Source organism: Myotis nattereri (assembly GCF_964212035.1).
Source record: "Myotis nattereri genome assembly, chromosome: 1".
NCBI classification, from domain to species: Eukaryota; Metazoa; Chordata; class Mammalia; order Chiroptera; family Vespertilionidae; genus Myotis; species Myotis nattereri.
Window position 1 is genome coordinate 7,158,872 of NC_138075.1, and position 26,857 is coordinate 7,185,728.

At 51.5% G+C, this 26,857-nt stretch overlaps 1 protein-coding gene across 3 annotated transcripts; it reads right to left on the reverse strand.

The window, feature by feature from the left end:
* Positions 1 to 157: 157 nt before the first annotated feature.
* Positions 158 to 26,768, reverse strand: WARS1 (tryptophanyl-tRNA synthetase 1). 3 transcript variants are annotated; one of them, XM_081095251.1, is made up of 13 exons: positions 26,702 to 26,768; positions 26,392 to 26,510; positions 25,781 to 25,883; positions 20,815 to 20,975; positions 14,792 to 15,005; positions 13,777 to 13,885; positions 10,201 to 10,320; positions 9,461 to 9,643; positions 7,624 to 7,724; positions 6,682 to 6,794; positions 6,303 to 6,476; positions 3,000 to 3,140; positions 158 to 1,201 (listed from the first exon to the last, which is right to left on the reverse strand). In XM_081095251.1, exons 4-13 carry the CDS (start codon positions 20,914 to 20,916, stop codon positions 1,040 to 1,042), a joined length of 1,419 nt encoding a protein of 472 aa, XP_080951377.1. In that variant the 5' UTR covers positions 20,917 to 20,975; positions 25,781 to 25,883; positions 26,392 to 26,510; positions 26,702 to 26,768; the 3' UTR covers positions 158 to 1,039. The 3 variants fall into 3 exon arrangements, with proteins under 3 accessions (XP_080951377.1, XP_080951376.1, XP_080951375.1); XM_081095250.1 differs by lacking the exon at positions 25,781 to 25,883; XM_081095249.1 differs by lacking the exons at positions 25,781 to 25,883; positions 26,392 to 26,510 and having other exon boundaries at positions 26,702 to 26,751.
* Between the last annotated feature and the right edge of the window lie 89 nt (positions 26,769 to 26,857).

A 26,857-nucleotide genomic window follows, 5' to 3' on the forward strand; every position in this document is an offset into this window, starting at 1 on the left:
CTGCACTGTGGGCCTCCCCTTCTACACCCCCACTGTGACTCCAGCAGACTCAAGGGCCATCTGCCGAGCAGCCGTGGCTCGGTGGCAGGCGAAGCACACCCAGGGGCCTGAAGCGAGGCCCCTGTCCTGCTCAAACTCCACACAACACAGCCACACAGGCAGGACCAGAGATTTATTTAGGCCAACAAGTGACAAGAGGGTAGAGCATTCAGGAGTGGACCCTGCACCCCCACAAGGGCTTTCCCAGACTACACAGGGCACAAGACTGAACGGCTCCCTTGGGGCCTGGGGGCTGCTGTGTGCTCTCCACCGCCCAGGACACCCGGGGCACCGGCAGGGTGCAGGCCTCCATGCCAGCCAAGTGTCAGGACAAAGGTGTCTGCAAAGGCCGCAGACTCCCCACAGCAGCCGGCAGGGGGCCCAGCGCTGGTTCTCAGGGTGGAGAGCCTGTCCCCGGGGCCAGCTGCTGGAAGCGGTGTGGGGAGGCTCAGGGAAGGGCAGAGACTGCCAGACAACACGTGGGGCTGGAGCTCACGTGTGGAGTTTCTCCTGCAGACTCACCTAATAAAAGTGGCCTCCTTGGGAGATATTCAGTATGGAAACCAGCTTCAAGCTGGGAGATCTCTCTGTTAAATGCACAGCTGGCAATTCTTTTTGGTTTTGGGGGATGGGCTGTGCCCATTAAACTCCTGAAATGTACATGCAGACTATAGGCTCCCTTTCCAGCGGCTTTGAGGGTCTATGTGGAACCGAAGGGTGTTTTCCAGTGGAAGTGCTCCCTGTGGCGGGCTCTGGGCGGGCCGGGGTGCCTTGTGGGAGAGAACCAGCAGGACTCCTGTCTGCCCAGCCCTGGTGCCCGGTGCGCAGGCAGCGCACAGGGTTTGGCCCCGATGGAAAGGATGGCCCAGGGAGAAACAGTACTGACACAGGGTTACCGACACCAGGCCCAGGAAGCTGTGACGGCCTAAGTACAGCAGTGATTCGATTGGGCTGGGGCTCTGGTTAATTTTGCTTCTTTTTGTACAGAGATAAATGGGTGTTACTGAAAGTCGTAGGACAGCTTCCGGGGGGTCATGAACTCTTTGACTATCTCCTCCGTGACCTCCTTGCGCCGGGCCTGGTGCTCCGCGATCAGGGGCTGCAGGACCTCCACGAGCTCCTTCTTGAGCTCCCCGGTGAGCATGGCTCCGCTGGTGTAATCCTGCGGGGAGACACCATGAGAACAGCTCCGCCCCATGGCCTCGCTCGGGACAAAACCCTGTCTATTACACTTCCCTCCTGAGTGCGAGCGCTACTGCCCTCTCATAGCGAGGGGGTTGAGGGGAGGCCTCACCAACCTGCGCTGCAACTGAACTCCAAACACAGGGAATGAACGACAGCTCCGCCAGCCCTTCCAGCTTCTGTAAAGTCTTTGCTGAATCTCTGACCCAAGCCCCAGAGCAGCAAGGCCAGGGCCATGGCTAATGTTTGGGCATCACTTAGGTTTTTTGTGGTGCACGGACCTCGCTGCGTGTACAGACCTTGATGCGTGTGCACGGACCTCGCTGCGTGTGCACGGACCTCGCTGCGTGTGCACGGACCTCGCTGTGTGTGCACGGACCTCGCTGTGTGTGCACGGACCTCGCTGTGTGTGCACAGACCTCGCTGTGTGTGCACAGACCTCGCTGTGTGTGCACTGATCTCGCTGGTGTCTGCCTGACCTCGCTGCGTGTGCACAGACCTCGCTGTGTGTGCACAGACCTCGCTGCGTGTGCACGGACCTCGCTGTGTGTGCACAGACCTCGCTGTGTGTGCACGGACCTCGCTGTGTGTGCACGGACCTCGCTGTGTGTGTGCACGGACCTCGCTGTGTGTGCACTGATCTCGCTGGTGTCTGCCTGACCTCGCTGCGTGTGCACAGACCTCGCTGCGTGTGCACGGACTTCGCTGCGTGTGTACAGACCTTGCTAAATGTGCACTGATCTCGCTGGTGTCTGCCTGACCTCGCTGCGTGTGCACAGACCTCGCTGTGTGTGCACAGACCTCGCTGTGTGTGCACGGACCTCGCTGTGTGTGCACTGATCTCGCTGGTGTCTGCCTGACCTCGCTGCGTGTGCACGGACCTCGCTGTGTGTGCACAGACCTTGCTGTGTGTGCACAGACCTCGCTGTGTGTGCACAGACCTCGCTGCGTGTGCACAGACCTCGCTGTGTGTGCACTGATCTCGCTGGTGTCTGCCTGATCTCGCTGCGTGTGCACAGACCTCGCTGTGTGTGCACTGATCTCGCTGGTGTCTGCCTGATCTCGCTGCGTGTGCACAGACCTCGCTGTGTGTGCACTGATCTCGCTGATGTCTGCCTGATCTCGCTGCGTGTGCACAGACCTCGCTGTGTGTGCACTGATCTCGCTGGTGTCTGCCTGATCGCTCCCGCAGGCCCACTGTCCTGCCATGGAAACCCTCCGCCCGCAGCACCCACCCAGGGACACTTCCTAGGTGACCCGCCTCTGCTGTGTGGCCGGTCCTCACTTGTGCTATGACCACTCTGAACGCTGTTATATGAGGGGCTCTTTCTCTAGCAGGGGTGCTTCCTTGGAAAAGGTCCTGGGAACTGGGAAACCCGAGCACAGCTGTGGACATGCGTGGGGTTCTCCATCTCACGGCCAAGCTGCTGCCGGACACGCTGTGCGGGGGGAGCCTGGCAGCATCTGGTTTATGGTCGTTGCAAATGAAACAGCAGCATAAACCCTGCTAAGTCGGTAGGGGAACTGTTTTAACTTCGATGCTCTGACAGAAGGATTAAACCCTTGTGTTGGCTACTAAGTAAAGAGTAGCCTGCAGTTTCTCTCTTGTGAATACCTGTTCATGAGGTTTCTTGGCCCATGGCTACGGACCAATCCACCGCCTCCATTTACTCTCCGGGGCTCAGACCCCGAGGAAACGTCGACTGCCCCCAGCTGGCTGCCGGAGCCCTCCAGGTTCCGAGGAGCGAGCTGGGGCGGCCGGGACGGGCCTGTCCTACCTTCCTGATCTGCTCCAGCTTGTCGTCATCCTCCAGGAAGAAGGTCAGGTACATGAAGGACACGTCCACGTCGCAGTTGCCCCCAAACTGCCTGTGCTCCTCGATGGTGTCTCTCCCTCCAGAAAACGCGTGCTTGTTGACCTGTGCCAGCAAGAGACACACAACGCTGGGGGTGCTGGCTGCCCTGCGGGAGCCCAAGGGCTGGAAGTGGAGCCAGTGACGGCTTCAGCCCAAGCCCGTCAGATCCTGACCAGAGGGAGGAGCCCCACCAAGTGGATTCAGTGGGCCCACTGCAGGGAAGGGGCAGAGGTGGGCTCGCTTTGCACTCCCCACTCTCCGCTGACAACAACAGAGTCGAGAGCTGGAATTGGGGGCGAATGTCCTAAAGTGTTCTCCGGTGATGAGCCTCAGACGACCAGGGAGGGGCGGCCGCTGCCGGGGCAGGCGGTGCCGTCACTGGTGAACAGGACAGAGCCCCAGGCTGGCTGCTGCCCTCCCACCAAGAGAGGGAGCGGGAGGGAGGCGCCGATGAGGGCTCAGGAGGGAAAGCTGACCCTGGACCGTACAGAGGTGGAGGACCTGCAGGGAGGGCTCACCTAACCCCGGCACTTTCAGGAGCAGACGACAGACTCACAAGCTAACAAATGCATTTCAGGACTCACTGAGGAGAATCTTAGAGAAATCAGGGCCACGAGTGGGAGAAGAAAAGCTGAAACGGACAAAGTTCCTCCGTGTTCTTTCAACGAGGATTTGAGAAGCAGCTACAGACAGAAGGGGAGTGGGGTGGGTGGAGTCGGTAAACTCCAAGTGGAGGTGGCCCCAGGACAGGCCACTACTGGATGCTCTGGGACCGTCCAGAAGCTCAGAGGAACGCCGGGCACAGGGAGGCAAGTGAAACCCATCCTCTCCAGGAGAAGGCAGCAACTTCTGAGCAGGAGCTGTATGCCCACGAGCTGTATCTGCTCGGGAAAGGAGGAGGCTGGGAAGCTGCTGACGCTCAGCAGGCCCCGCACAGAGGGCAGCGGGGAGGGGCGGGGGCTGGTGGGCTGGCCACCTTCACTTCCTTGACAAAAAGAGCAAGTCAGGAAATAAAATCAATGTCCTCAAACGCAGAAACTGTGGAAAATACAAAATAAACAAGTAGAGAAAACCACCACGTATTGGGCTCTCCTGAGAGCCACACGCCCTCAGGCAGGTGCACTGCCTGCTGGAGCCTCTGGTCTTGTGGAGGCCCCTGTGCGTGCGGGCATCTTCCCAGGCACACACTTCCTGGGACACCAGGTTGCCGAGTGGCTTACGTGGTCCTGATGTTGGACCTGGCTCGGCCTCAGTGATGCTGGGCCTGACTTTCAGGGAACCAACAGGAAGACAGGCTTGGGCCATGGTGGAGCCAGTCGGTGGGGACTGGAAGGCCACTGCCTGGATCCAAAACGATGGAAGCCAGTGAGATGCACCAAAACGATTCCATGTAATGAAACTGCAACAGGAAGGCTGTCTGGGCTGAGGGCGGGGCTTGATCCAACCACCAAGAGCCAGCGAGTTCCCGCTGCTCCAAATGAACGAGAAGGTCAAATTGGTGCAGAAGCCCGGAGACCAGGGCGGGAAGGGGCCACTGGTCTGCCAGGATCCACATGACAGCCCACGGGAGGCACACTGTGGCCCACCCTACTATTCAACTATTCACTTTCTGAGCCAAAAGCTAAAATCTGGGCAGTGCTTGACAGTTCACAAACGCTTTCTATATGGGATCTCATGGAAGCCCTGCCTGTCTGTGAAGGGGACGACTGCCCCACGTCACAAATGACAACTGGACAGCCAAGGTCACTCTCCAACAGCGGGTAAGAGGCAGGGCCAGACAGTGGCGGACCTGGGTTCTAGTCCTGGCTCTCTGCTTCCCAACAGGGTGGATGCAGGCAGCTGCCCAACCCTCGAAGCCCTGATTTCTTCGCCTACAGAATGGACACAGCCTCCTGGTGGATGTGAGAGCTGCATGCGATCACACAGGTCAGTGCGTGGCAGGTGACCAGGCAGCCACACCCCTGCAGCCACACATGGCTACTGTGCGAATCTTGAGTGGGGCAGGTGCCCTCTCGGCCGAGGAGTCTGATCCGGAGTTGAAGACGGGCGTGGAGACTGAGCACAAAGGCCGCCTGCCCGTCACAGCAGCGTGACCTGCGTGGCCCTGGGGGCCTCTGCAGCCGCGTGGCTCCTCACACTCACTGCTCGCCCCGCTCTGGGTCTTTGCAGGTCTCTAGGTGAATGAAAAATGCCCCAGAGCCAAAAGTGACTGACTTCAAACAACACCTCAAAAACGATACAAAATGCCTCTGCTGGAGGGAACAGGAGTCCCTCCCCTACTACCCCCCACACTCCGTGCTCTGCAAGTTCCCGCCAGAAGCAGCTGTTCATAGTATCAAGGGTTTCCCTGCTGCCCACCAGGAATTGCCTGGGACTTTCCAGAAGGGTCAGGGCCAGGCAGTGACTCAGACAGTTGCATTATGTGCTTCAAATACAGTTTCTGTCCCTCCCACTGTCAACTTCCAACCTGTAGACCCATAATCGGTTCCCAATAAAACGTCACCAGCTTTGTAGGGCAGTGAGGGGACTGTCCTATCTGCAGGTCAGCACCCAGCAACAGAAGCGAGGCCTGAAAATACGGAAGCTCAACCAACTCCTAGTTCACGTTTCCCTGGTGACTCAAGAGCCCGGCTACCTGCCGGGCAGGGCAGGGCTGTTCCACTGACGGGCATCTACCCATTCTGGGGCTCAGTGAGCGCTCTGGGAGGAGAGCCCCCAAACCCACGCTGGTGGTGCTGCTCTGGCCAGGAGCACTCTGCTGGTTTCCAGTGGAAACCTGGCCGAGCTGTCACCACTCTGGGCCTCATCCTTCTCACCTTTGAAAGGAACACACCGCTCGCCCAGTGAGAAGCAGAACAAGGACGCACGAACAAAGTGCCTGGCCCGGCCCCGGAATACAGCTCGTGCTCAGAAATAGACTTTTCTCTGCTGCCTGTGTGACTTTAAAGAAAACGGCCATGACTTTGCTACCAGAACACAGCGCTGATGAGAAAAGGGAAAAAAATGTCAAGTTTTGCCTTAGTGAAAGGACACAAAGTAAATTCCCCTGATATCTGGGAACAGGGACAGGAGGCCTCGAGTCAGCAGGGGGACAGTTTTCAGTCCAGGATTTCAGCAGCCCTGGGGCAGCGGGTACCGAAACAACAGAGCGCTGGTGCGGGGGTGCGCGTGCCTGAGCATGTGGTTCTGGGGCACAGGCGGTCCCCCGCCCAGCGAAGTGCTCACCTTGGTCTTGATCTGCTTGGCAGTGTCTGTGAGGAAGATGGAGGAGTTGGGGTCGCTGGCACTCATCTTGGTCTGGGCCCCCTGCAGGGCGGGGAAGAAAGTCGAGTGCAGCAGGGCTGGTTTAGGATAGCCGATCCTGGGGGCGACGTCTCTCGTCATCCTGAAGTAAGGGTCCTGGGGAGAGGGGGGCCTTTTGAGGATGGCTGGAAGCAATACTCCAGCTTTCAGCCCATCAGCGTCACCTGACAGGCCTTCCCAGCAACCCCAGCCAGTTCACAGAACCGATCCCCCCAGCCCCTCACACCAAGCCGCCTTTCCCACAGGTGAGTGCCGGGAGCCGCCCGCACAGCCCAGACTTGACACCCCGCTGCCTCCTCACCTGGTCGATGGCACAGGGGATGAGGCACTGGACGTCCGTCTTGTCCCCAAAGATCTGCGGGAACGAGTTGCTGAAGGAGGGAGCAGCCTGGATGGCAGGAAAGCTGATCTTCCCTGGGAGCGAGGACAGAGAACCTTTACACACGGCAGCTCCTGTCTGGCTGGTTACCCCGGGGAAAGGGATGAGCAAAAACAGGCTTTCTCCTCATTAGACAAGTAATCATCATTAAAGAAAAGCAGAAAACTCCAGAAAAGTAGAAGAAAAAAATCCATCAACTCAATTTGTGTCTCTTTTCATCTGTTTTCTCTATTTCTACTTATTTCAGTTGTGATTATACTATTTTTACCCCTTGCCCTTTCACTCTGTAGTGTTTACCCAGGTTGTTGTTAAATATGTTCTACTGTATAAACGAATCGTCTACATTTAACCATTCTCTGCCCACTGGGCATTCGGATTGTTCCTCATCGTTTAATTATTACAAATTATGCTCTCTTGATACAGAACAGTCTTCAATGTTTTGTTAACAATGCTCCTGTGATCTGCTGAGACCTGCAGAGGGGGGACTTCTGGGACTAAGGGTGTGGACCTCGCGTCACACTTGACCAGTGGCGCCCAGCTGCAGCTCTCGGGTCCTCAGGTGCTCTCAGGTGCACGCTGTGTGCGGACACAGGAACTCCCAAGCTGTCTGTACCTTTCCTACTTTCCTGTAAGCCTTACATGGATGGCTGGGGACAGGGGCAGACTGGCACCCTGGGTACAGCCCCACATGCCCAGGACAGTGGCCAAGGGCATCACATTGCCTCATGTCCCGAGGAAACCCCCTCTGGTTTACTCTTTAAAGAGACAAAGTGCAGAAGCCACCATCGCAGCGACAGCTCAGCTCGGGGCCACTGCTCCCTTCTGATGGGCTGGGGCCGGGCGCAGGCAGCAGCGGCTCCTTACCGATGCAGTCACTGTCCGTGAAGCCAAAAATGCCTTTCACTTGGTTGAAGGTCACGTGCTTCTGAATCTTCACCACGTTCCTGTAGAAGCCTGGGCTCATCCTGCAAACACCATCAGAATCAGACACAGGTCCGAGCCTCCTGCCCGCTGAGTCCCCCTTCCTTCTCCTCACAGCACTTATCACCTGGTCTATTACTGATGAACTGCCCGACTCTGCGGGTTGAAAGGTAACCTGACAGAGTGGTTGCTTCACTGTGTTATTGGCTGCTGTATCCCAGCAGCAGTCTGGCATGTAGCAGATGCTCAATAAATACCTGCTGAATAAATGAGCGGAGCGAGCAGGCAGAGAGGGGTTAGCTCACTGCCCAAGTCACACAGTAACTACTAGAGGACTTGCTTCTGATGCTCTAACATCACGCTCACTGGGGCAGAGACTTTGCTTTGCCCACTGCCGTGTTTTCGGGTCCTACGGGGTGCCTGCCACTGAGAGCACATGGTGACTGTTTCACTGACGTCCTGGGAGAGGGCCACCCCTCATAGTGCACCTTATACTAGAGGTGGCCGAGGAGGAGCTTGGGTGCCGGAACCAGAGCAGGTGCCAGATCTGCCTGCCAGGGTCGGCTCCCAGGACAAGGCGATGCTTGATCACGGGTTTGGAAGAAAGTGGAGGAATGCTGAGCTGGGAGGGGAGGGGACTCTGGGCAGACAAGAACATGGACAAACGGGAGGAAATGGAACTGTTCCATCTGGAGGGAGGTGGCAGCAGCACCAGACAGGAACGGGCCCAGTCACAGAGGGTCTGTGTGCTCAGAGGGAAGTGAGAACTTGATCTTGAGGACGAGGGAGTGCTGGGAAAAGCCTGAGCGGGGGACCTGACCAGACCTGTGATCTAGAGAGTGCAGGCTGGAGGGGACCAGAGGTCCTGAGGGGCCATAGCAGGGGCCGAGGGAAGAGACTGCCGAACTCATGGAATGAGTTCTAAGGAATGGGAGAAATAAAATGAAGTGCTATGGAAATGGTAATAACAGTGACATCTAAGGTCACATCTAATCCTATTTCATGCACCAGAAGTGTCTCACGACCATTAACAGACGTGGCCAGACTCAAACCTAGGCCCGCCTTCCTTCCAAGACCATGTTTCTCCCAGGACACTGCAGTGCCTCTAGGGCCACAAGGAAAGTGATTTTAAAAAATCTAATAATTTCCTAACACTTTCTTGGTAGTCATTTGGGATGAGGTTCAACCTCAGAGTTTTAATTTAAGGATTTTTGGAATGAAATATTTGGGTTTTTAAGCAGTTGATTTAAAAACCTAGACTGGCCCAGCTGTCCTGGCTCAGTGGTTGAGCATCAACTTATGAACCAGGAGGTCACGGTTCAACTCCCGGTCAGGGCACATGCCTGGGTTTTGGTCTTGATCCCAGTAGGGGGCATGTAGGAGGCAGCAGATCAGTGATTCCCTCTCATCATTAATGTTTCTATCTCTCTCTCCCTCTTCCTTCCTCTCTCTGAAATAAATTTTAAAAAATGAAATAAAAGATTAAAATCCTAGACTGGGAGGGAATGTGTAACCAGGGAGTCTCTCCTCTGTGAGGAGAGACAAAGACCCTAACTTGGTGAGACTGATCACCCTTGGAGAGCGACTACAACACAGAGTACTTCTCTGTCAGCAGCTGAGGATGAAAATCGCAGCCACTACCCCAGGTCACAACACTCGGTAAAAGCAGAAAAACGGTCACGGGGCCTGAGACCACCCGAGATGTTTCAGATTGAGCCGTCCTGAGGACCTGATGTCCACATCTGCTCATTCAAAAGGCAGCCATACGTTCTCTCCGTACCCCATGTAGTCGAGGTCAGAAAAGATGAAGGTCTTGTTGATGTCAAAGCCGCAGGCGATGATGTCCTTGGCATTTTCCACGGCGTAGCCATGGGCCTGGTCCAGGGTCAGGTCCTTCCACAGGTACTTCTCGTCGTCCGTCATCTGGATGACCAAGGGCACATTGAACACGTCCTGCAGCCACCTAAGAGACACGGGGAGAGGCTGACATCTCGTTTCCCCTGAAGAAAAACGCCCTTTGGCATCTGAAAACACAGTTCCAACGAACAGCTTGTGTCAAGGCCTCTTTGTCTGCAAAATCACGTGATCTTAGCATGCTGTTTATCTGATTATCGGTAACGATAAGGGCATTGCCAGTTACTAACTCAGAGCGCCCTGCACAGCTCTAGGCTCGCTGTTTCACATGCCTTCCTTGTAGCCTTACAGTGATTTTACGAGGCAGGTATTATTTCCATCTCGCAGAGGAGGAACCTAAGGCTCAGAGCCGTCACTGGCCTATGGTCACATGGATAGGGAAGAGAAGATGTGGCACCGGTGTGAGGGTCTCTGTCACCCATGTCCCTCTAAAGTGACACCAGGAACGAACCGAGTGAATGGAGGCCACAGAGGTGCCACATCCCTGACACTGTAGTTGTTCAGCAAATGTGGACTGGTCCTGTCCTGTTGTTTCTAGACACAGCTTATACCCGCCGCTCCTGACTTGCTAATAACAGCGAGGAGAGTCACAGAGCCAGGACTCACTTTGTGAAGATGAACGGGATGAGGTGGCCGACGTGCATGGCTTCGGAAGAGGGGCCCCTGCCCGTATACAGGTAAAACGGCTTCTTGTTCTCATAGGCATCGAGGACTTGGTTCATGTCCCTGAAGGAAAGAGGAGAGAGGGAACTGTGATTTTTCTGGGGGGAAAAGTCGAGGTGCCAATGCTCACTTGGCAATGTTCAGACAAACACAGGAAAGAACTAGTTTGCTGTTCTTGGTGTGTCTGTAATGGTTCTACTGACATGGTTTCTCCTGTGCTTGTTTGCAGAGCAGAAGACGTGGGAGCTCGGGGTAACGTGTTTAAAAGATGGACGCAGTTGGGCAGCCACTGGAACTCTTTTGGAATTTTTCCAAATATCAACATTGATACACCATCTGCTTTGTACGCTGTCCTGGGTGACACCAGGCCAACATTGTGCAGTAACTGTTTAGAATCACCCAGCCCTGTGGCTCCGGAGAGGCAGACTGGGGGCATCAGAGGGGTCCACAGAGCCCTGCCTTAGGGAGGGGACTGGGAAATGCGCCCGGCTCCCTCAGCCAGGTGGGACCAGGTGTCTTCATCTGGGAGTTATTCTGGAATCAACCGCCCTCCCAGGACGGGGGTCCACCAAGGCACACGAGGGTCCTCCTTCCTGACTTTGCCTCAGCAGCACGTGGCTGCTGTTTCCCCATTGCACCTGCCCAGGCCCCGCCTTCAGAGATGCTGATTCTCAGGGCGGTTGTGAGATCTGGAATCTGTATTTTTAAAAGGCTCTCCCGGTGACTGCGATGTGTGGCAGGTGTGAAACCACCACTCTGGGGTGTGACTGTCCCTTGTTTCTGGGCCAAGTTCCCCAAAGTAACAGGGGAACAGTCACCTTTTCCGGAGGTCTGCTGGCCTCCAAATGGGACTCCAGCCTGTGCCAGGGTGCGGCTCAGCTTGGCTGATAGGACCACGAGCAGTCTGCTTTTCTGTGCTTAGTTTTTATCCCTCCCTCCCCCGGAATGAACACACCACCTCTGAAATAAGGAAATAGTAAAACACAATTTTGGAGGAGTCCTTCTTTGGCTTTCACAACTAACCAAATTGTTGGGCTTCTAGAGAAGAGCAGGCAGTGGCCACCTGAGCGGACTGGCCACCTTTGTGGGGCGTCTCTGAGCACTCGCTGCGCAGTAGGTCTGGGCGGGGTGCCTCAGGGACTGGCTGGAGTGGATGAGGCTCCCGTTTCTGGAAGCTTTGCGAGGATGGTTGGGGTAGGGACTCACTCAGCGGGGGAGGGTGCCCAGGCAGCACCTATGGTCTGTTTGCAGGTGGACATTGGGTGATATCTCATCGAATCCCCTATTTTATAGATGATCTATTTTATAGATGATTTTATAGATATAAATCTATTTTATAGATAGATCCCCTATTTTATAGATAGGGGGTGTTCTTAAGTTTGAGAATGGCCAAAAGATTCAAGTCCTACACCTCCATCAACTGACACAGGCTACAGCGCAGATGGGCCTTGAAAACACGCTCCCTGAAATAGCCAGGCACCCACGGCCTCACGTTGTGTGTTTCTATTTTAAATATATATTTTTATTGATTTCAGAGAGGAAGGGAGAGGAAGAAAGAGATAGAAACACCAATGATGAGAGAGAATCATTGGTCAGCTGCCTCCTGCAGGCCTCACACTGGGGATCGAACCCACAACCTGGGCATGTGCCTTGTTCAGGAATTGAACTATGACTTCCTGGTTCATAGGTCGACACTCATACTGAGCAACACCGGCTGGGCGTGTGAGTCTATTTCTACGAAATGTGCAGGACAGGTAAGTACACAGACAGAGAAAGGAGATTCACGGTTGCCAGTGGTGGTGGGGAGAGGGAGGAATGGGGACTGGCTGCTAATGGGTAGGGGTTTCTTTGGGGTGAAGAAAACGTTCTGGAATTAGTGGCGATGGTTGCACAACCTGGTGAACAGACTGAAAACCACTGAACTGTGCTCTCGGGAAGGGTGACCTGACCCTCATTCAGGAAAGAGCTCTGAGCACATTCTGCCCGTGAGGAAGGCGGACGAGGCCCGGATTTCTCTGCCACAGAATCTGAAGTGTGGGGCCGACTGCCGACCTGTGACCTGTGTGTGCTCCTGCAGCCGCGAGTGGGCCATAAATTCCATGAACATAGCCTCACTGGGCTATGATCAATGATTTTCTCTCATCATTGCTGTTTCTATCTCTTTCTTCCTCTCCCTTCCTCTCTGAAATCAATAAAAATATATATTTAAAATAGAAACACACAACGTGAGGCCGTGGGTGTCTGGCTATTTCTGGGAGCGTGTTTTCAAGGCCCATCTGCGCTGTAGCCTGTGTCAGTTGATGGAGGTGTAGGACTTGAATCTTTTGGCCATTCTCAAATTTAAGAACACCCCCTATCTAATTTTATCATCTATAAAATAGGGGATTCGATGAGATATCACCCAATGTCCACCTGCAAACAGACCATAGGTGCTATCTGGGCGCCCTCCCCCGCTGAGTGAGGGTCCCCACCTTGGACCATAAATTCCATGAACATAGCCTCGAAGTGGGCTGGCCCGAACCCAAGGTGATCTGTCAGGTGGGAGAAGCAGAAACCCCCCTGGATGCTGCTCGTTTTCTGTTATCTGCATGGCACTTACGGTCTAAAGTGGGGGTATCTGGTTGCAGATATGCTCTATTAGTTTCTCTTCTGATATTATTTATGAGCAGGCCCGCATAACAGAAGGAAGAGGGCACGTAATTTCAGGAAGCCTTCTGCTTATGGTGTAGGAAACACTGAACTTGGACATAATCTGGCACGAATCTCAGCCTCTATGAATGTAACCTCCACCGTGTGAAGTGGACAGTTTTTTTTGTTTGTTTTAATCCTCACCCGAGGATATTTTTCCATTGATTTTTAGAGAGAGTGGAAGGAAGAGGGGGAGACAGAGAGAAACACTGATGTGAGAAAGACACATCAATTGGTTGCCTCCTGCACGTGCCTCAACCAGGGTTGGGGATCTAGCCTGCAACCAAGGTACATGCCCTTGACCAGAATCAAACCAGGGATCCTTCAGTCCGAGGGCTGGCACTCTGTCCACTGAGCCAAACCAGCTAGGGGCGTGAAATGGACAGTTTATTGATGAATAAACTAAGGCCAGAGGGTGAAGGGACGTGTTACTGACAGGGGAGAGGTGGGTCCGAGTCTCTGACAACTGCCTTCCATTTCCACACAGTATCAGGCAGCCTGAGGAAATAGCCCCAATCACTTAGGGGGGGAAAATACACACACACACACACACACACACACACACACACTTATTTAAAAATTGATTTCAGAGAAGAAGGGTGAGGGAGAGAGAAACAGAAACATCAATGATGAGAGAGAATCATTGATTGGCTGCCTCCTGAATGCCCCCCACAGGGGATGGAGCCCACAACCCCGGCATGTGCCCTGACCAGGAACTGAACCGGGACCTCCTGGTTCATAGATCAATGTTCAACTACTGAGCCGCACCGGCGGGGGCCCATCCCTCTTTGAATTCGAGAGGAAGGGGGAGCAGTCCTCGGGGAGGCTCACCTGTGTGAGAAGAAGATGCCCCTGCGCAGGAAGCGGTGTGGTCTCTGGCCCGTGGCTCGCTCTATTCGGTTTATCAGCTCTTTGTCAATTTTACTGCTTCCGAACCGAACTGGGAAAAAGAAGAGATGACTGTCTTAGGGGTGGGAGGTTTGGGGACCAGGCATTAAGGGGAAAACATCGCAGTGCTAATGAACCAAACCCTTGAGGCCTCTGCTCCTGGTCCAAATTACAGGATAAAATGCTGTTCTGTCTGGGACTGGATTCTGATGGGAAACATCTCTAGAACGCAGTCTAGCTAGCAGCTTCTCACGTGCATGCGCACACACAGTTGCTTATTGCTCACTAAGGTAAAATTTATATACACCGACAATTATATTTTTTAATATCTTTTAATTGTTGAAGTGAATTAATGCCTGTCCTCAAGTGAATTTTCCCTTATTGATAGTCTATACTTAAAAATCACGGAAAATGGCTGTGACTTGGGTAAGAACGTTTTGGTTGATTCTTTGACGGTTAGCAATGACCGCAGAGTGAGGACTTCCCTGAGCACGAAGCCCCTTAAGGAAGGCCCTGGAAGTGACAAGGGGCCACCTGTGAGCAGCGACCCCCCCCCTTCCGCTGAGTTCTAGACTGTTAGCTTCATAAACGGCATCACTGGAGGAGACACTTAGGTAATCTGTGACTGACTTGTCACCTCTAAGTGAATTTCAGGAGGCGTTCTGCTTATCGTGTAGGAAACTGAACTGTAAGGTACCCATTTCAACAGATCTTTCTCAAGTTCTGAATTGTTAAAAAAGGGAAAAGGTACTACTGTGTTATCTACTATAGATCATTATTTTGCAATAAGCTTTATTTTGTTACTTTATTTAACAATCCTTTAGGAATACAATGCACCATCAAAATATTTTAGGGAATATATTTTGTTCTTGGCATTGAAGCTTGACTGGATTTATGATTAATATTAAAAACACCAATGGAATCACTACTAAAAGTCTGGGCTTTTCCCGGGACGTACCAATGAGCTTGTCATAGTCAACACCTTTTGCATTGCTCGTCTGTACCGTCCACGGGTCCACAAAATCCTCTTCAGCTTCCGTGGCATCTGGGCCACCATCCCCCGCAGGTGCCGGGTTGTTTGGAGGGCAGCCGGCCTTGTAGTCCTCCCCCATGGCCGCTTTGTAGCTCATTTTTAGTGATAACAGCTTCTTCACTGCAGAATCAAGTTCATCCTGGACACAGGAAATCGGGTGAAGGATGAAGACATTGACAGTAGCTACCTTTTGCTGAATGTCACTGCTGCCACGTGGCAGGCACCGTGTGGTGCTTTCACACACGTTGCTTCATTTAGTCTCATGGCAACCCTGGGGGGCAGGACTCGTTGTCACTGTCCTTTTCCAGTTGAAGAACCTTGTGACTCAGAGAGGCGAAGGAACTTGCCCATGGACACACAGCAAGAGTGGGCCTCAATGCATTCTACTTTTACCTGTCCCTCTAGTGCTACGGATTACCACCAAGCACTGTGGGGATAGACACAGTAACAGATCTACACTGTTTACAACAGTCACTACACCAGAGTCTCAAACCACTGATGCAGGGACCACGCGGGACAAGATCCTCTGCTCCACTGCACTGAGTTCTGCACAGGCTGACAAGAATAGTTACAGAAGCCTCAGCCACCATGCCACCAAGGATAGTAACAGCAACTCGGACAGACAAAGGCCAGGAAGGACTGGGGGCTCTCAGGTCACAGCCCGAGGAGGGTCCACGGGAAACCGCTGTGCTGCTGCCCCAAGTTCTGCATGTCTGTGGTTTTAGAATAAGCATAAGGGACACAGATGCCAAGTGTCTCTGGACATTCTGGAACTCTGCTGGACTCCTCTCCCAGGAGCCCTCACCAGCCACCCCTGGAAGCCTGGCATTTCAAACAGGAGGCCTCATTAGGGAGCTTAGTCATGTAATGCCCTAAAACTCCACTCCCATAATTGGCCTGGCTGGATCAGCTCACACACAATATCCACAGTTCAATTTGCTTGCAAGGAAAATACAGACATTTCCATGCAGAGTTTTTACGTAATGTGTTATCAACAGGACTTCCAGGGGACACACGCCAACGCCACCCTCCACTTGGAGAGCCACTCCGCCAGGCAGGACATCTGCCACAAAGGACTGCTCTTGTAGGGTGGTTAGCAGACAGATTTGTGTTGCAAACTCTGAAACTATCTAGAATTCATTTAAACCAGTCAGAGTTGTGTAATCAGTAAGCCCACAGACAGAATGTCTGCCTGGGTTGGATGGGCAGGTATGTCTTATTCACCTCATTTCTGCAGTGTCTAGGCTCAGCGCTTACATAAAAATAAATGTTGAGCAAGCACGATCCACCCAGTTATCTGTGGGAAGAAGGACTTTGCTTGGAAATGCACTGCAGTCAATACCCTACAATGCCTGGCTGTGTTGACATTTCACACCCAGGCTCACCTAACTCTGCTTGCAACCAGGTGGCTGGATGAAAGCTAAACACTGAACCAGGTCCCTGCTGGAAGACCGGCTGGAGTCTGAATGGGACTGAAAGAGGCAAGCGGGCTCGCCTCGTCTCTTCTTGTTCCCGACCTATCATGAACAGGAACACTGCAGCAGAATTTAAAAGCTGATGTTCTGAAAAAAGCCAGACACAAAAGACTATGCACTGCTGGATTACACAGAGTTCGAATGAACACAGGCAGAACTATCCAGGGTGAAGGGATCAGGGTGGCCTCCCTTGGGAGGAGAGGCAGTGACCCGGGGGGCCTGGGGATGGCTTCCGGCGCTACCAATGCTGTTTCTGCATTTGGGTGCTGGTGACACAGGTGTGGATCTTGTGAAAATTCAGCGAGCTGCCTGCTTATGACCCCGGTGCTTTTCTGTATGAATGGTGTATTTCGATTTTAAAAGTTTACTTAAAGTAAAAGGAGAAATAAAGCTCTGGTCTCTATCCTAACTCATACGATCCAGTGTCATTTCCCGAGTGCTGCTCAAACTGCACACGGCCTCGGCCACCGTCTCCCAGAGTCCCCAGACCCTGACCTACTCCCCAGCCCCCAGAGCGTCCTGCTTTAGTGAGCTGCTGTTTCCAAAAGCAGCGGGTCTCACTCCCTCTGTACATGCCAAGAACCACGGCCCAGACAGATGGCAGACAGTGGTGAAAGCCCGCAGCGCCCGCACGGGCTGGTGCTCCCAGGGTGGCTCAACTATTTTGCTGGAAGGGAATTTCTAAAACATCAGGTGCTTCTGTTACAATACGTTTCAGGGTTAGATACAAACTTGCTTCTGAATTTCCCAACCCCCGCTCTGTCTTACTGAGTGTCAGCTGACTCGGCTTGGTCAAAGACCACACTTGGAAGGGTCATGCTACTGTGCTAAGTATCGTTGGTTTGCTAAAATAATGAACATAACTGTAACTAAGAATTACTAATGAAAATATTTACTACATGCTATTCAAATTTAATGTTAAATGGACAAAATCATCGTCAAGTTCCCAAAATGGGTCTTTAGAGTCAATAATCAACAGTTGGAGGGGGGACTGTGGGAGGTTTGCTGGCCGGGGGAGGGACCAGGGGAGGTTGGCTGGCCATGGGAGGTTGGCTCGCTATGGGAGGTTGGCTGTGGGAGCGCACTGACCACCAGGGGGCAGCTCCTGCATTGAGCGTCTGACCCTTGGTGGTTAGTGCACGTCAGAGTGACTGATCAACCTGTTGGTCATAAGGGTCACTAAGGCTTTTATAAATATATATTAAAAAAAAAATATTTAGCCCTAACTGGTTTGGCTCAGTGGATAGAACGTCGGCCTGAGGACTAAAGGGTCCCAGGTTTGATTCCGGTCAAGGGCATGTACCTTGGTTGCGGGCATATCCCCAGTAGGGGGTATGAAGGCAGCTGATCAATGTTTCTAACTCTCTATCCCTCTCCCTTCCTCTCTGTAAAAAATCAATAAAATATATTTTAAAATATATATATATATTTAGCCTCATCTATTGAGCCCTACCTGGTGTAGAAACCTTTTCCTGTGCGTAACCAACTCCCTCTTTTTGACGTCACTTTCTTTCAGTATTTATTTCTTTTAAAATGTAATGGTTTATTTGGGGTCCAAAGAGTCAAAGTACTCTAGTAGGGTGAGCGTGAAATGGCTGACACATCTGCTGAGAGCCTGGGAAGACATTTTCGAAAATGAGGTCACAGGGGTTGGCGGACCGCACTCGGAGACGCAGGGCAACCACAGCAGAGCCTCTGCAGTGACCCCAGGAGGACAAAGAAAGAGGAGAGGACGCCAGCAGCTGGATTTCAGAAGCTGGAAAGCTGACGGACGATGTAACTGGCCGAATACGTGAGAACAAATGCTCGGATGGCGTGGAAATACTGGACAGCAACTGGACTTGGACCGTGTGGAATCCCCGGGTGACTGGGGCGCCAGTGGCCTCAGGTGCTTATGGCAGCGAGGGGGAAGGGGGCTATGAAAACAGGAGCACTGGTTGAAAGCCTGTTTCAGAAGCAGTTACTCAGGCCTCTACCTCATGCTCCTGACACAGCTGAGTGAGTGCCCCTCTCCCGCCCCCCCCAAGGCTTAGTGTCTAGAGAGGGAGAGTGAAAGGGGTCCTCACCTGGGGCCCTCTGCCTGGCAGGGGCAGCACACTGGGCACAGGGAACTTGGGGAAGGATCACCCAGCCCAGCTCCTCCGTCCTCAGAGGCACGACGCTGGCACCAGACCTGCACCTCGGGACAGCAGGACCCCCTCTGGGGACTCTACTAACCTCGAAGAAGAGACCTGAGGACCCTGACAGTGAAAGTCCCCCAACAAAGGGGAGCAGCCTGGTGGTCTCCAGGGAAGGGACACCTGCACCGATCCGCTCCTCCCACGTGCACGAAGCCCAGCCAGTCTCTGCTTCCCTCTGAAACGCCGGGGCCAGCCAAGTACCAGCCGACACTTGAGGGCTGCCTCTAGTGTGAAGGGCAGAAGGAAATGGAGTTTACAAAGGGGCAGAGAACAGCAGGGAAATGACCACAAGATCTCAGAGCTAAAAGGACACTGAACCTATAAAGTAAGAGCAGGGCCTTATGAGGAAAGGAACATTCAGAGATTAAATGAGCTCTTAGAAGTTAATAATCATGGGATAAGTGAGACACCACAGGAGGGTTAGAAGTTGAGGAAATATACCTGAAAGAACAACAAGAATAAAAATAAGAAAAAGAAGTAAAAAAATAAGGTCAGAGGACCTGTCTCTGAATTTAAAAAAATCAGTCAAGAAACAGAGAAAACAGAAGAGATCAAAGAAATACTATCACTTCTGAGGTTTAAATATCACGAACTTCTGGTTTGAAAGGAGCACTGAGCAAGCACCCATCCCAAGAAACTTCAAAACCCAGGCACGAAGAGAAGAGCCTGCAAATGCCCGGCAGAAAGAGCCAAGGCATCACCCGGTTCTCCACAGCAACCCCAGGACAAGGGCTTCCGAGACTGAGGGCATACACTTCCCCTTCAGATTTCTATGCCCAGCACCGTTATCAAATATTAGGTAAAACAAAGACACTGTCAGACTCTATAGAGCCCTCAAAATTCTGCCTTGGCAATAATTTTCTCAGAAACCACTGGAGGACTTGTGCTGCCCAGAGAGAGCTGACCCTGGAGGAGAAAGACACAGCATCAGGGAACAGGGACCTACGGAGGCGAGGGAGCGCCGGTGGACGCGAGGAGAGCCTGCGGTGGGCAGTGTGGGGGGCGAGCCGCCCGTCCAGGACAAAGTAGGGGGAAGGTCTGGGAGAGACTTCTTCAAGAACTTGATCGACGGGTTGATGTGAGGGCCTCCAGGGGAAATTCACTCAACCGAGGGGGAGAGCCTGGACCCATTACCACGAGTCCATCAAAAAGCCAAGCAAAAAGAAATCAGGATAAATTGACGCCAGAGAAAACGAGCTGGGCAGGCAAGGAAAAGCCCTCTGTACACTCAGTGGGTCTGCCGGAAGCGCTGCCATGGTCAGAATAAGGCCAATGCTAATACCGACCAAGGGACGCAGGTTTCAGGGATGGGAGGGAAGGAGAATGTTTGTGCAAGTGCCAGTTCCTCATTTTCCACAGTCACAGCCTTCACCTGGCAATCAACAAGGAGCAATGTATAAGGGTGGTTTTTTACAGATATGGGGATTACATATTAAAAGAAGCAGCTAAAAGAATTGAAAATACAAAGGAACCTCATTTCTCAAACTTAACTTGTTTCAGAAGGCTGTTCGAGAAGTGATTTGTTTGAAAACTGAATCATTCCCCTCCCCTTAGAAGTAATGAAAATTGAATTAATCAGCCCCAGGCCCTCAAATGAGCCCCTTTCTTATGTACAGTACATGACTAATGTGCGATTTATAAGTACGCATTTCTTTTCTTAAATTATCAAACCACCCCATACTAGCCTTAAATTAATTTTTCATATACCATTGCCTTGGAAATGCTATCACCACTAACTGCTTTTTGTTAATTCAATAACAACAGTTTTTCTATATGTCCAGTTGATGGTGATTGCAGTTTTGTGAGCACTTTCACACCCTTAGCAACATTTGCACTGCTCATGGCCTGTTTATGTTTTAAAACTGTGCTAACCATCGATTTCTACAGCAACAATAGTGTTCTCTCCTTTATTTGCTGCCCGAGACACTTTTTGTCATGTTGAGGTATCAGCATGAAAGGGTTGTCAGGTTGAAAATGAAGTTTTGGTTTGACAACTGAGACTTTTTTTCTATGAACAACTTGGTTGAGAACCAAATTGTTCGAGATGGGAGACATTCGAGAAACGAGGTTTGTACGTGTTTCTGGGAGCAGGAAATGAGGATGGGCGGGTGGATGACTGCTGTATTTCACTGGCTTTTCTTTACCTCACACGCATCAATAATGTTGATAAAGGAGAAGACAAATGTAAGATTATAGCCAATATAGTTATAGTCAGTTATTGAGTCTGCTCCCAGGACACACAATCCAGCAGACTCGGCTGTATGCACAGGAAGAGCTCAGCAAAACCACCCACCTTGGACGCCTGCCCGGCTTTGAGGGCTCTCACGCACTCCCCCTGGGCAGCTATGCTGTTGAACAGCTCCAGCGGGGAGGCACACCCCTGCTCGTCAGCCATCTCCAAAGACCGAGGCTTACAGCTGGGCAACGGAAGAGTCGCTCAGTGGTCCTGACAGACTGTGGGAGAAGAGGGAGAGAAGGGAGAGAGATTAATAAACCGCTGCAGCTATGTTTTCTTTCCTATCTCTAGTTCTTCTTCCCCAGAAGGGTAGAGGTTGAGTTATAATAAAGAATGTGGATAAGATAACATTAATAAAAATATAAATGGAAATTTGGGGCCATTAGGAAGAGGAAAAGAGGAAGAACAAATGCCAATAATGAGGACGAAAGGGGATGCTGGCTTCCAGCTTTCAGGGCCGCAAAGGAGGCCCTTCCTAACCAAGCCCGAGTGTGCCCGTGCAGCGCCCAGGACAGAGGCAGGACTTGTGCTCGCTGAGGGGCAAACACCAAAGGGCTTTACTAACCCCAAATTTCATAGCCCCAGACCCATTTGTCAAATTGCTCTTTACTCTTTAATTGCGTTGCGGACAAGTTCCCAGACCTTTGCTGCTCTGACCAACCTACCGCTGAACAAATGGCTTCCTGGCTGGCCAGCTGCTCGGTTCTCAGACACGCAAGGTCTGGGGTAGAGGGCGGAGCCTTACCCTGCTGGGTTCCCAATGAGGTAAGAACTATATATAACCTGTCCATCAGACATGCTGCCTTACTAACAACAAAACTTTGAAGATGTACCTAATAGTCATTATTTACTCTTAACCTTGAGGGGGAGGGGCGCACAGGGGAGGCCACCGATGCTGCCTTGGGGCAAAGGCCGGCCACATCAGTCCCCTCCTGGGTCAGTCACTTCCCCTTCTGAGGGTCAGCTTCCTCATCTATGAAGTCACACCATCAGGAACCTCTGCACCTACCTCAGGGGCTGCTATGAGAAAAAAGGACATGGTGACACTTTGTAAACTGTAAAGCAAGAACTAAATCCATCACGGGCATTGTGCGTGAGGGCTCCAGGGCTGGGCTGAGCCCCAGCTCCACCTGTACCTGCTGCTATACCTAGAGCACGGAGGATGACAGGAGGCTATGACAGAGCAGCTCTCCCAGCACTTCAGTACTTGGTGTTGTTCTAAGCACCTTATACATATCAATTCACCGAAGCCTTATGAGCTAGATTTATCTCCATTTCACATGTGAGTAAACCGAGGCACAGAGAGGTTAAAAACTTTCCCAAGATAACACAACACACTGACGCAGTCTGATCCGCGAGCCCACGCCCTCAACTATTACTCACAGGTCAGCTACTGGAATGAGCCTCAGCCTCTCAAATGTGAAGTGGAACAGGCATCACAACACTAACTGCAGGACGGTGCGTGGATAAGTGCGACGATGCAGAGAAGTAAACAGTCTAAGCCCAGCATGGGCCCCGGGTGGAGGTTTAATGAACAACTACTTTGTTTCTTAATTAAAAAATTGTTTTCTGGCCCTGGTGGGTGTGGCTCAGTTGGCTGAGTGTCATCCCAGACACCAAAAGGGTGACGGTTCCATTCCTGGTCAGGGTACATGCCCAGGTTTTGGGTTTGATACCAGTAGAGGTGTGTGCCCGAGGCAACTGATCTCTCTCTCTCTCTCCCCCCACTCCCTCCTCTTTATCTCTCTCTCAAATCAATAAAAACATTAAAATTTTTTTCCCTAGTAACTATGAATCAAACAGATATTTGAGGGGTAATTTACTTTTATTTATCCATTGTTAAATATTTATTTCAAAAGTATGTGAATTTCAACGAAACCATTCTTTGTATAATTAGAGACCATAATACTGAAACCAGGATGGGTTTCTTTCCCTTCCTTGCTGAAAACCATCTCAATTCCCAGAAAGGGAAGTTTGGTGAGATAACAAACTGACTCATATAACAAAGCTCAGTTCAGGGAAGTTTGTAAAAAAGGGAAGGAATGTGGAAGAACCTTCTAATTGGCATGAGAGAGGAGAAATACTCAGGCCCATATCAAATAGCAAAGTGAAGAAAATTACTTCTGGCCACAAGTGATCCAATATCATGTGCAGATACTTTATACATGATCCTGAATTTTCCCAACTTTCAAAACCGGGTGCACAGTTCAGTAAGTCCTCATGTAACGTCATCAATAGATTCTGCCACTTTATCCAGTTAACTGCCACGATATTTTGAATTTAATTATAGATGAGTAGGGTGTACAAATGGTTAAGCAAAATGACACAGAACTAATTTTATCCTAGGGTAATTGATATAAACAAGAGTTAAGTTCCTACAGCATCTCATCAACATTATCAGTAAAGTTCTAGTCTGTGAGTAGGACCAAAATCAAATACAGATGGAAATTACCCTTAAAAATTCCTAGGGAAAGTGCCAGGTACAATGACTGGGTGATCCCCGGACACCCGATCTTCCCTGAGATGGAGCAGGTCACTGCAGGAGATCAACCAGACACACTGGGCCTGCACTTAGGGTCCATGTTGTAGGGAAGAAAACAGGTATCTTTAAATATCAGAATCCCATTTAAGAAGAGGCACGTGGGAACTAAACCTGAGTGAGGGAAAGAGGAGGTCCCTGCTCCTGTGATCACAAGGCAGCTACTCACTGCATGGGAATCCCCACACTATACAGCGTGTGTGTGTGTGTTTCTGATGCAACTTTGTGAGTGAGTGCATCAGGAACGGTCAGAGACAAGGAGAACAGAGCTGCCACTTCTCTCATTTCCTGCACCCACCCATTTGCCACCGTTTCTCCCATCTACTCAATATCCTCCTTTATTTCTTTGTTAACTAACTTTTAAATATATTTTATTGATTTTTTAAAATATATTTTATTGATTTTTTACAGAGAGGAAGGAAGAGGGATAGTCAGAAACATCGATGAGAGAGAAACATCGATCAGCTGCCTCCTGCACACTCCCTTCTGGGTATGTGCCTGCAACCAAGGTACATGCCCTTGACCGGAATCGAACCTGGGACCCTTGAGTCCACAGGCTGACGCTGTATCCACTGAGCCAAACCAGTTAGGGCTTTATTGATTTTTTATAGAGAGGAAGGGAGAGGGATAGAGAGTTAGAAACATCGATGAGAGAGAAAAATCGATCAGCTGCCTCCTGCACACCCCCTACGGGGGATGTGCCCACAGTCAAGGTACATGCCCTTGACCACACTCGAACCTGGGACCCTTCAGTCCGCAGACCGACGCTCTATCCACTGAGCCAAACCGATCAGGGCATGTTAACTAACTTTTAGAATTAAGTTTACCGTGAGGTTTTTAACCCAGAGTTTGGAACCTCTGGAACTACATCACTTTTGGCACGCACGTTGGTATAAATGGGGTTCTAAGCAGAGTACCCAGGTTTCATTACTTTTTCGAAGGGCTTCTGCGATGCCAAAAGGCGAAGGACCATTGTCTTAAGCGTTAACCCCATAAACTGCAAACAGGGCTTTGAGTCTTTGTTAAGGAAAGCTGCTTTACTACCTAACCAAGCCTATAATCTAAAACAAAGAAATGAAGCTGTAATCTGCGAAGTCATCTATTACCTCCTCTACAAAGGCACGGGGAGAGTAAAGACCAATCCGGCATACTCCCCAGGGGACCACAGCACACCTTGGAGACAAAGCTACCAGGCTCTGAAAAATTAACTCTCAATTCCTCTTTCTAAACAACACGGATCTTGTGCTCATTTTGAAAGGTTCCATTGTGGAGCGTAGCGGGCACCCGAAGAAACTGGGATGAAAAGAATCACAGAATGGCACCATGGAACATGACAGTGATCTCATCTCGTAGATAAGATGAGAACACACCCATTCTGCAATTTTGGGGGTAGGTGGCCTCAAGATAGCCAATTCTGGAGCTGCCAGGGACAGCCGAGAAGGAGACCCAGGAGTGTCTAGATCAGCCGTGGGCAAACTACAGCCCGTTTGAAATGAATAAAACTATTGAAAAAAAAGACTGTACCCTTTTATGTAATGATGTTTACTTTGAATTTATATTAGTTCACACAAACACTCCATCCATGCTTTTGTTCCGGCCCTCCGGTCCAGTTTAAGAACCCATTGTGGCCCTCGAGTCAAAAAGTTTGCCCACCCCTGGTCTAGATGCCTGGATGCCACCAGAGGGCTGGTACCATCTTCATATCCATCAAGTTCCCAGAGGACAGGAAGGTGACTTCTTCAGAGCAAGGTGTTCGTTAACCCTTCGAACCTGAGAACAGATGGTGTTCACTTTTCCTTTTCTGAACACTGAGAGGAAAGGTTACTTTTCTCTCCAAACAATAACATGAACATCATCTTAAAAGGCAAAGAAGACATTAAGCTATAGGAAGTCAGGCATGAGGCATTTTTGAGTATCACAATGAGGCGGCTAATCTGTTTGGATAATGACTACTTAAGGAGGAGGCCTCGTCAGTGAAAAATACGACAGCCAACAGGAAGGTGCTAAAACGCCCACCATGCATCCAAACAGGCACCCGCTCCCCCAGGACCTCCATTCCCTAGGGAAGCTGTGAATCACCTGAACGTTAGGTCAGTGGGTTGAAACAAAATGTACAACACCCTGATCCCAAGAGAGACAATCTTTCACTCTTTAACACATTGTTTGCAGGTAGTTTTTATCGCGCGCTAACAGGTGGCGCGGGCCATTTTTGCTAATTTTTTGCGCAAATGGCAACGCTCAGTAAAATTACGATAACTTTAGTTTACGTATTTATACGTTACCCGCATTCTACCTCTAGTCTATAAAAAACGTATTAATACGTGCCCCGAGCTCTACTACCAATGTAAAACGTATAAGTAAAACGTATAAATACGTTTCCTGCATACAATGTGTTTTAAGCCAAGGTTTCCAGCACTTTGGTAAAAGGCTGGCAAAAATACGAATGAGCTGCAAGCCCGACAAAAGATGGCAGGCAGTACGTACCTGGTCTGAGTGAGAGACGGCAGAGGTGGCCACTGGAGTAGTGGAGACTCCCAGGGCAGCAGCCTCTTCTTTTATACTCTTTCCCCCTCTTACTTTCAGTTTCCTTTTAAAAAAAGCCCCCTTTATTCTCTTTTCTTTCTGTTTACCCCACCCTGCAACTCTTTGCAGAAGGCGTTTCTCAGAAATCACCCCGTTTCTCTTAAACACTTGAGCCTCTTGACCAATTCCTGACGAGACAGTCCAATCAGGGGCTGTGTGTGTGTGTGTGTGTGTGTGTGTGTGTGTGTAGGGGGGGGGGAGGGTGGAGACCAATGAAACCCACTCGAGAGCCGAACTATTAGCTGGTCATTGCATCAGCCACCCCATAGCGCACGCTGGCCTCCACACAACCTCCTCGCCAGCTTCCCGTTTCACACCCTCAGTCTCAGGGTCAGGACCGAGTTTACATGGGGTCGCGGGGGGCGGAAAGGAAGGCTGTATGTGCCCTGCGGCTACTGTGCACCGAGGCGGCGCCGTGCGGTGGAGAGATCAGCCCCGGGGTCACGCGGGCCAGGGTTTCAAAGCCAGGTTTGGCATGTTTCGATTTCAAGACCTGGGGCAAGTCAGGTTACCTCTCTGCTTCATCCTCGGTTTCCTCTTCTGTGAAATGGGCATACAGGAGCCTCCTTCCTTTACCGTGGAGGGGACTGAGGGTGATATTAAAAGCAAAGCCCCTGGCTCGTGGCAGACACTAGAGGAGGAGGAGGAGGAGAGGATGAAGGGTCGGTGCCGGCGGCGGCGCAGGGGGCGAGGGGCGTGGTGGCAGCGAGCCGGGCTCTCGGGATACTCCGGATCCCGGCGTGCAGGCGGCTCCGGGAGGGCGGGCCGTGGGTCGCCGCTCCTCCCTCCCTTCCTCCCTCCTTCCCTTTCTCCCTCACTTACCGGCCCATGTGGGCTGGTCGGCGCCGCCGGTTCCGCGTCCAGGCGTCTCCTAAGCGTCCGTGGAAACGCCGTCCGGCCGGAAGCACTTCCGGAACGGCTGCGCCATCATTGGCTGTTCTTGCGGGGCGGGACAGAGGCCACCGCTGATTGGTTGGA

Bases quoted from the DNA above. Each gene is read 5' to 3' on its own strand.
- WARS1 (XM_081095250.1), bottom strand. From the start codon at position 20,916: ATGGCTGACGAGCAGGGGTGTGCCTCCCCGCTGGAGCTGTTCAACAGC. The intron at 3,141-6,302 runs GTGAGCACTTCG...TTGCTGGCACAG, and splicing joins CCAAGCAGATCAAGACCAAG to GTCAACAAGCACGCGTTTTC. The intron at 1,202-2,999 runs GTAGGACAGGCC...GTCTCCCCGCAG, and splicing joins AGCTGGAGCAGATCAGGAAG to GATTACACCAGCGGAGCCAT.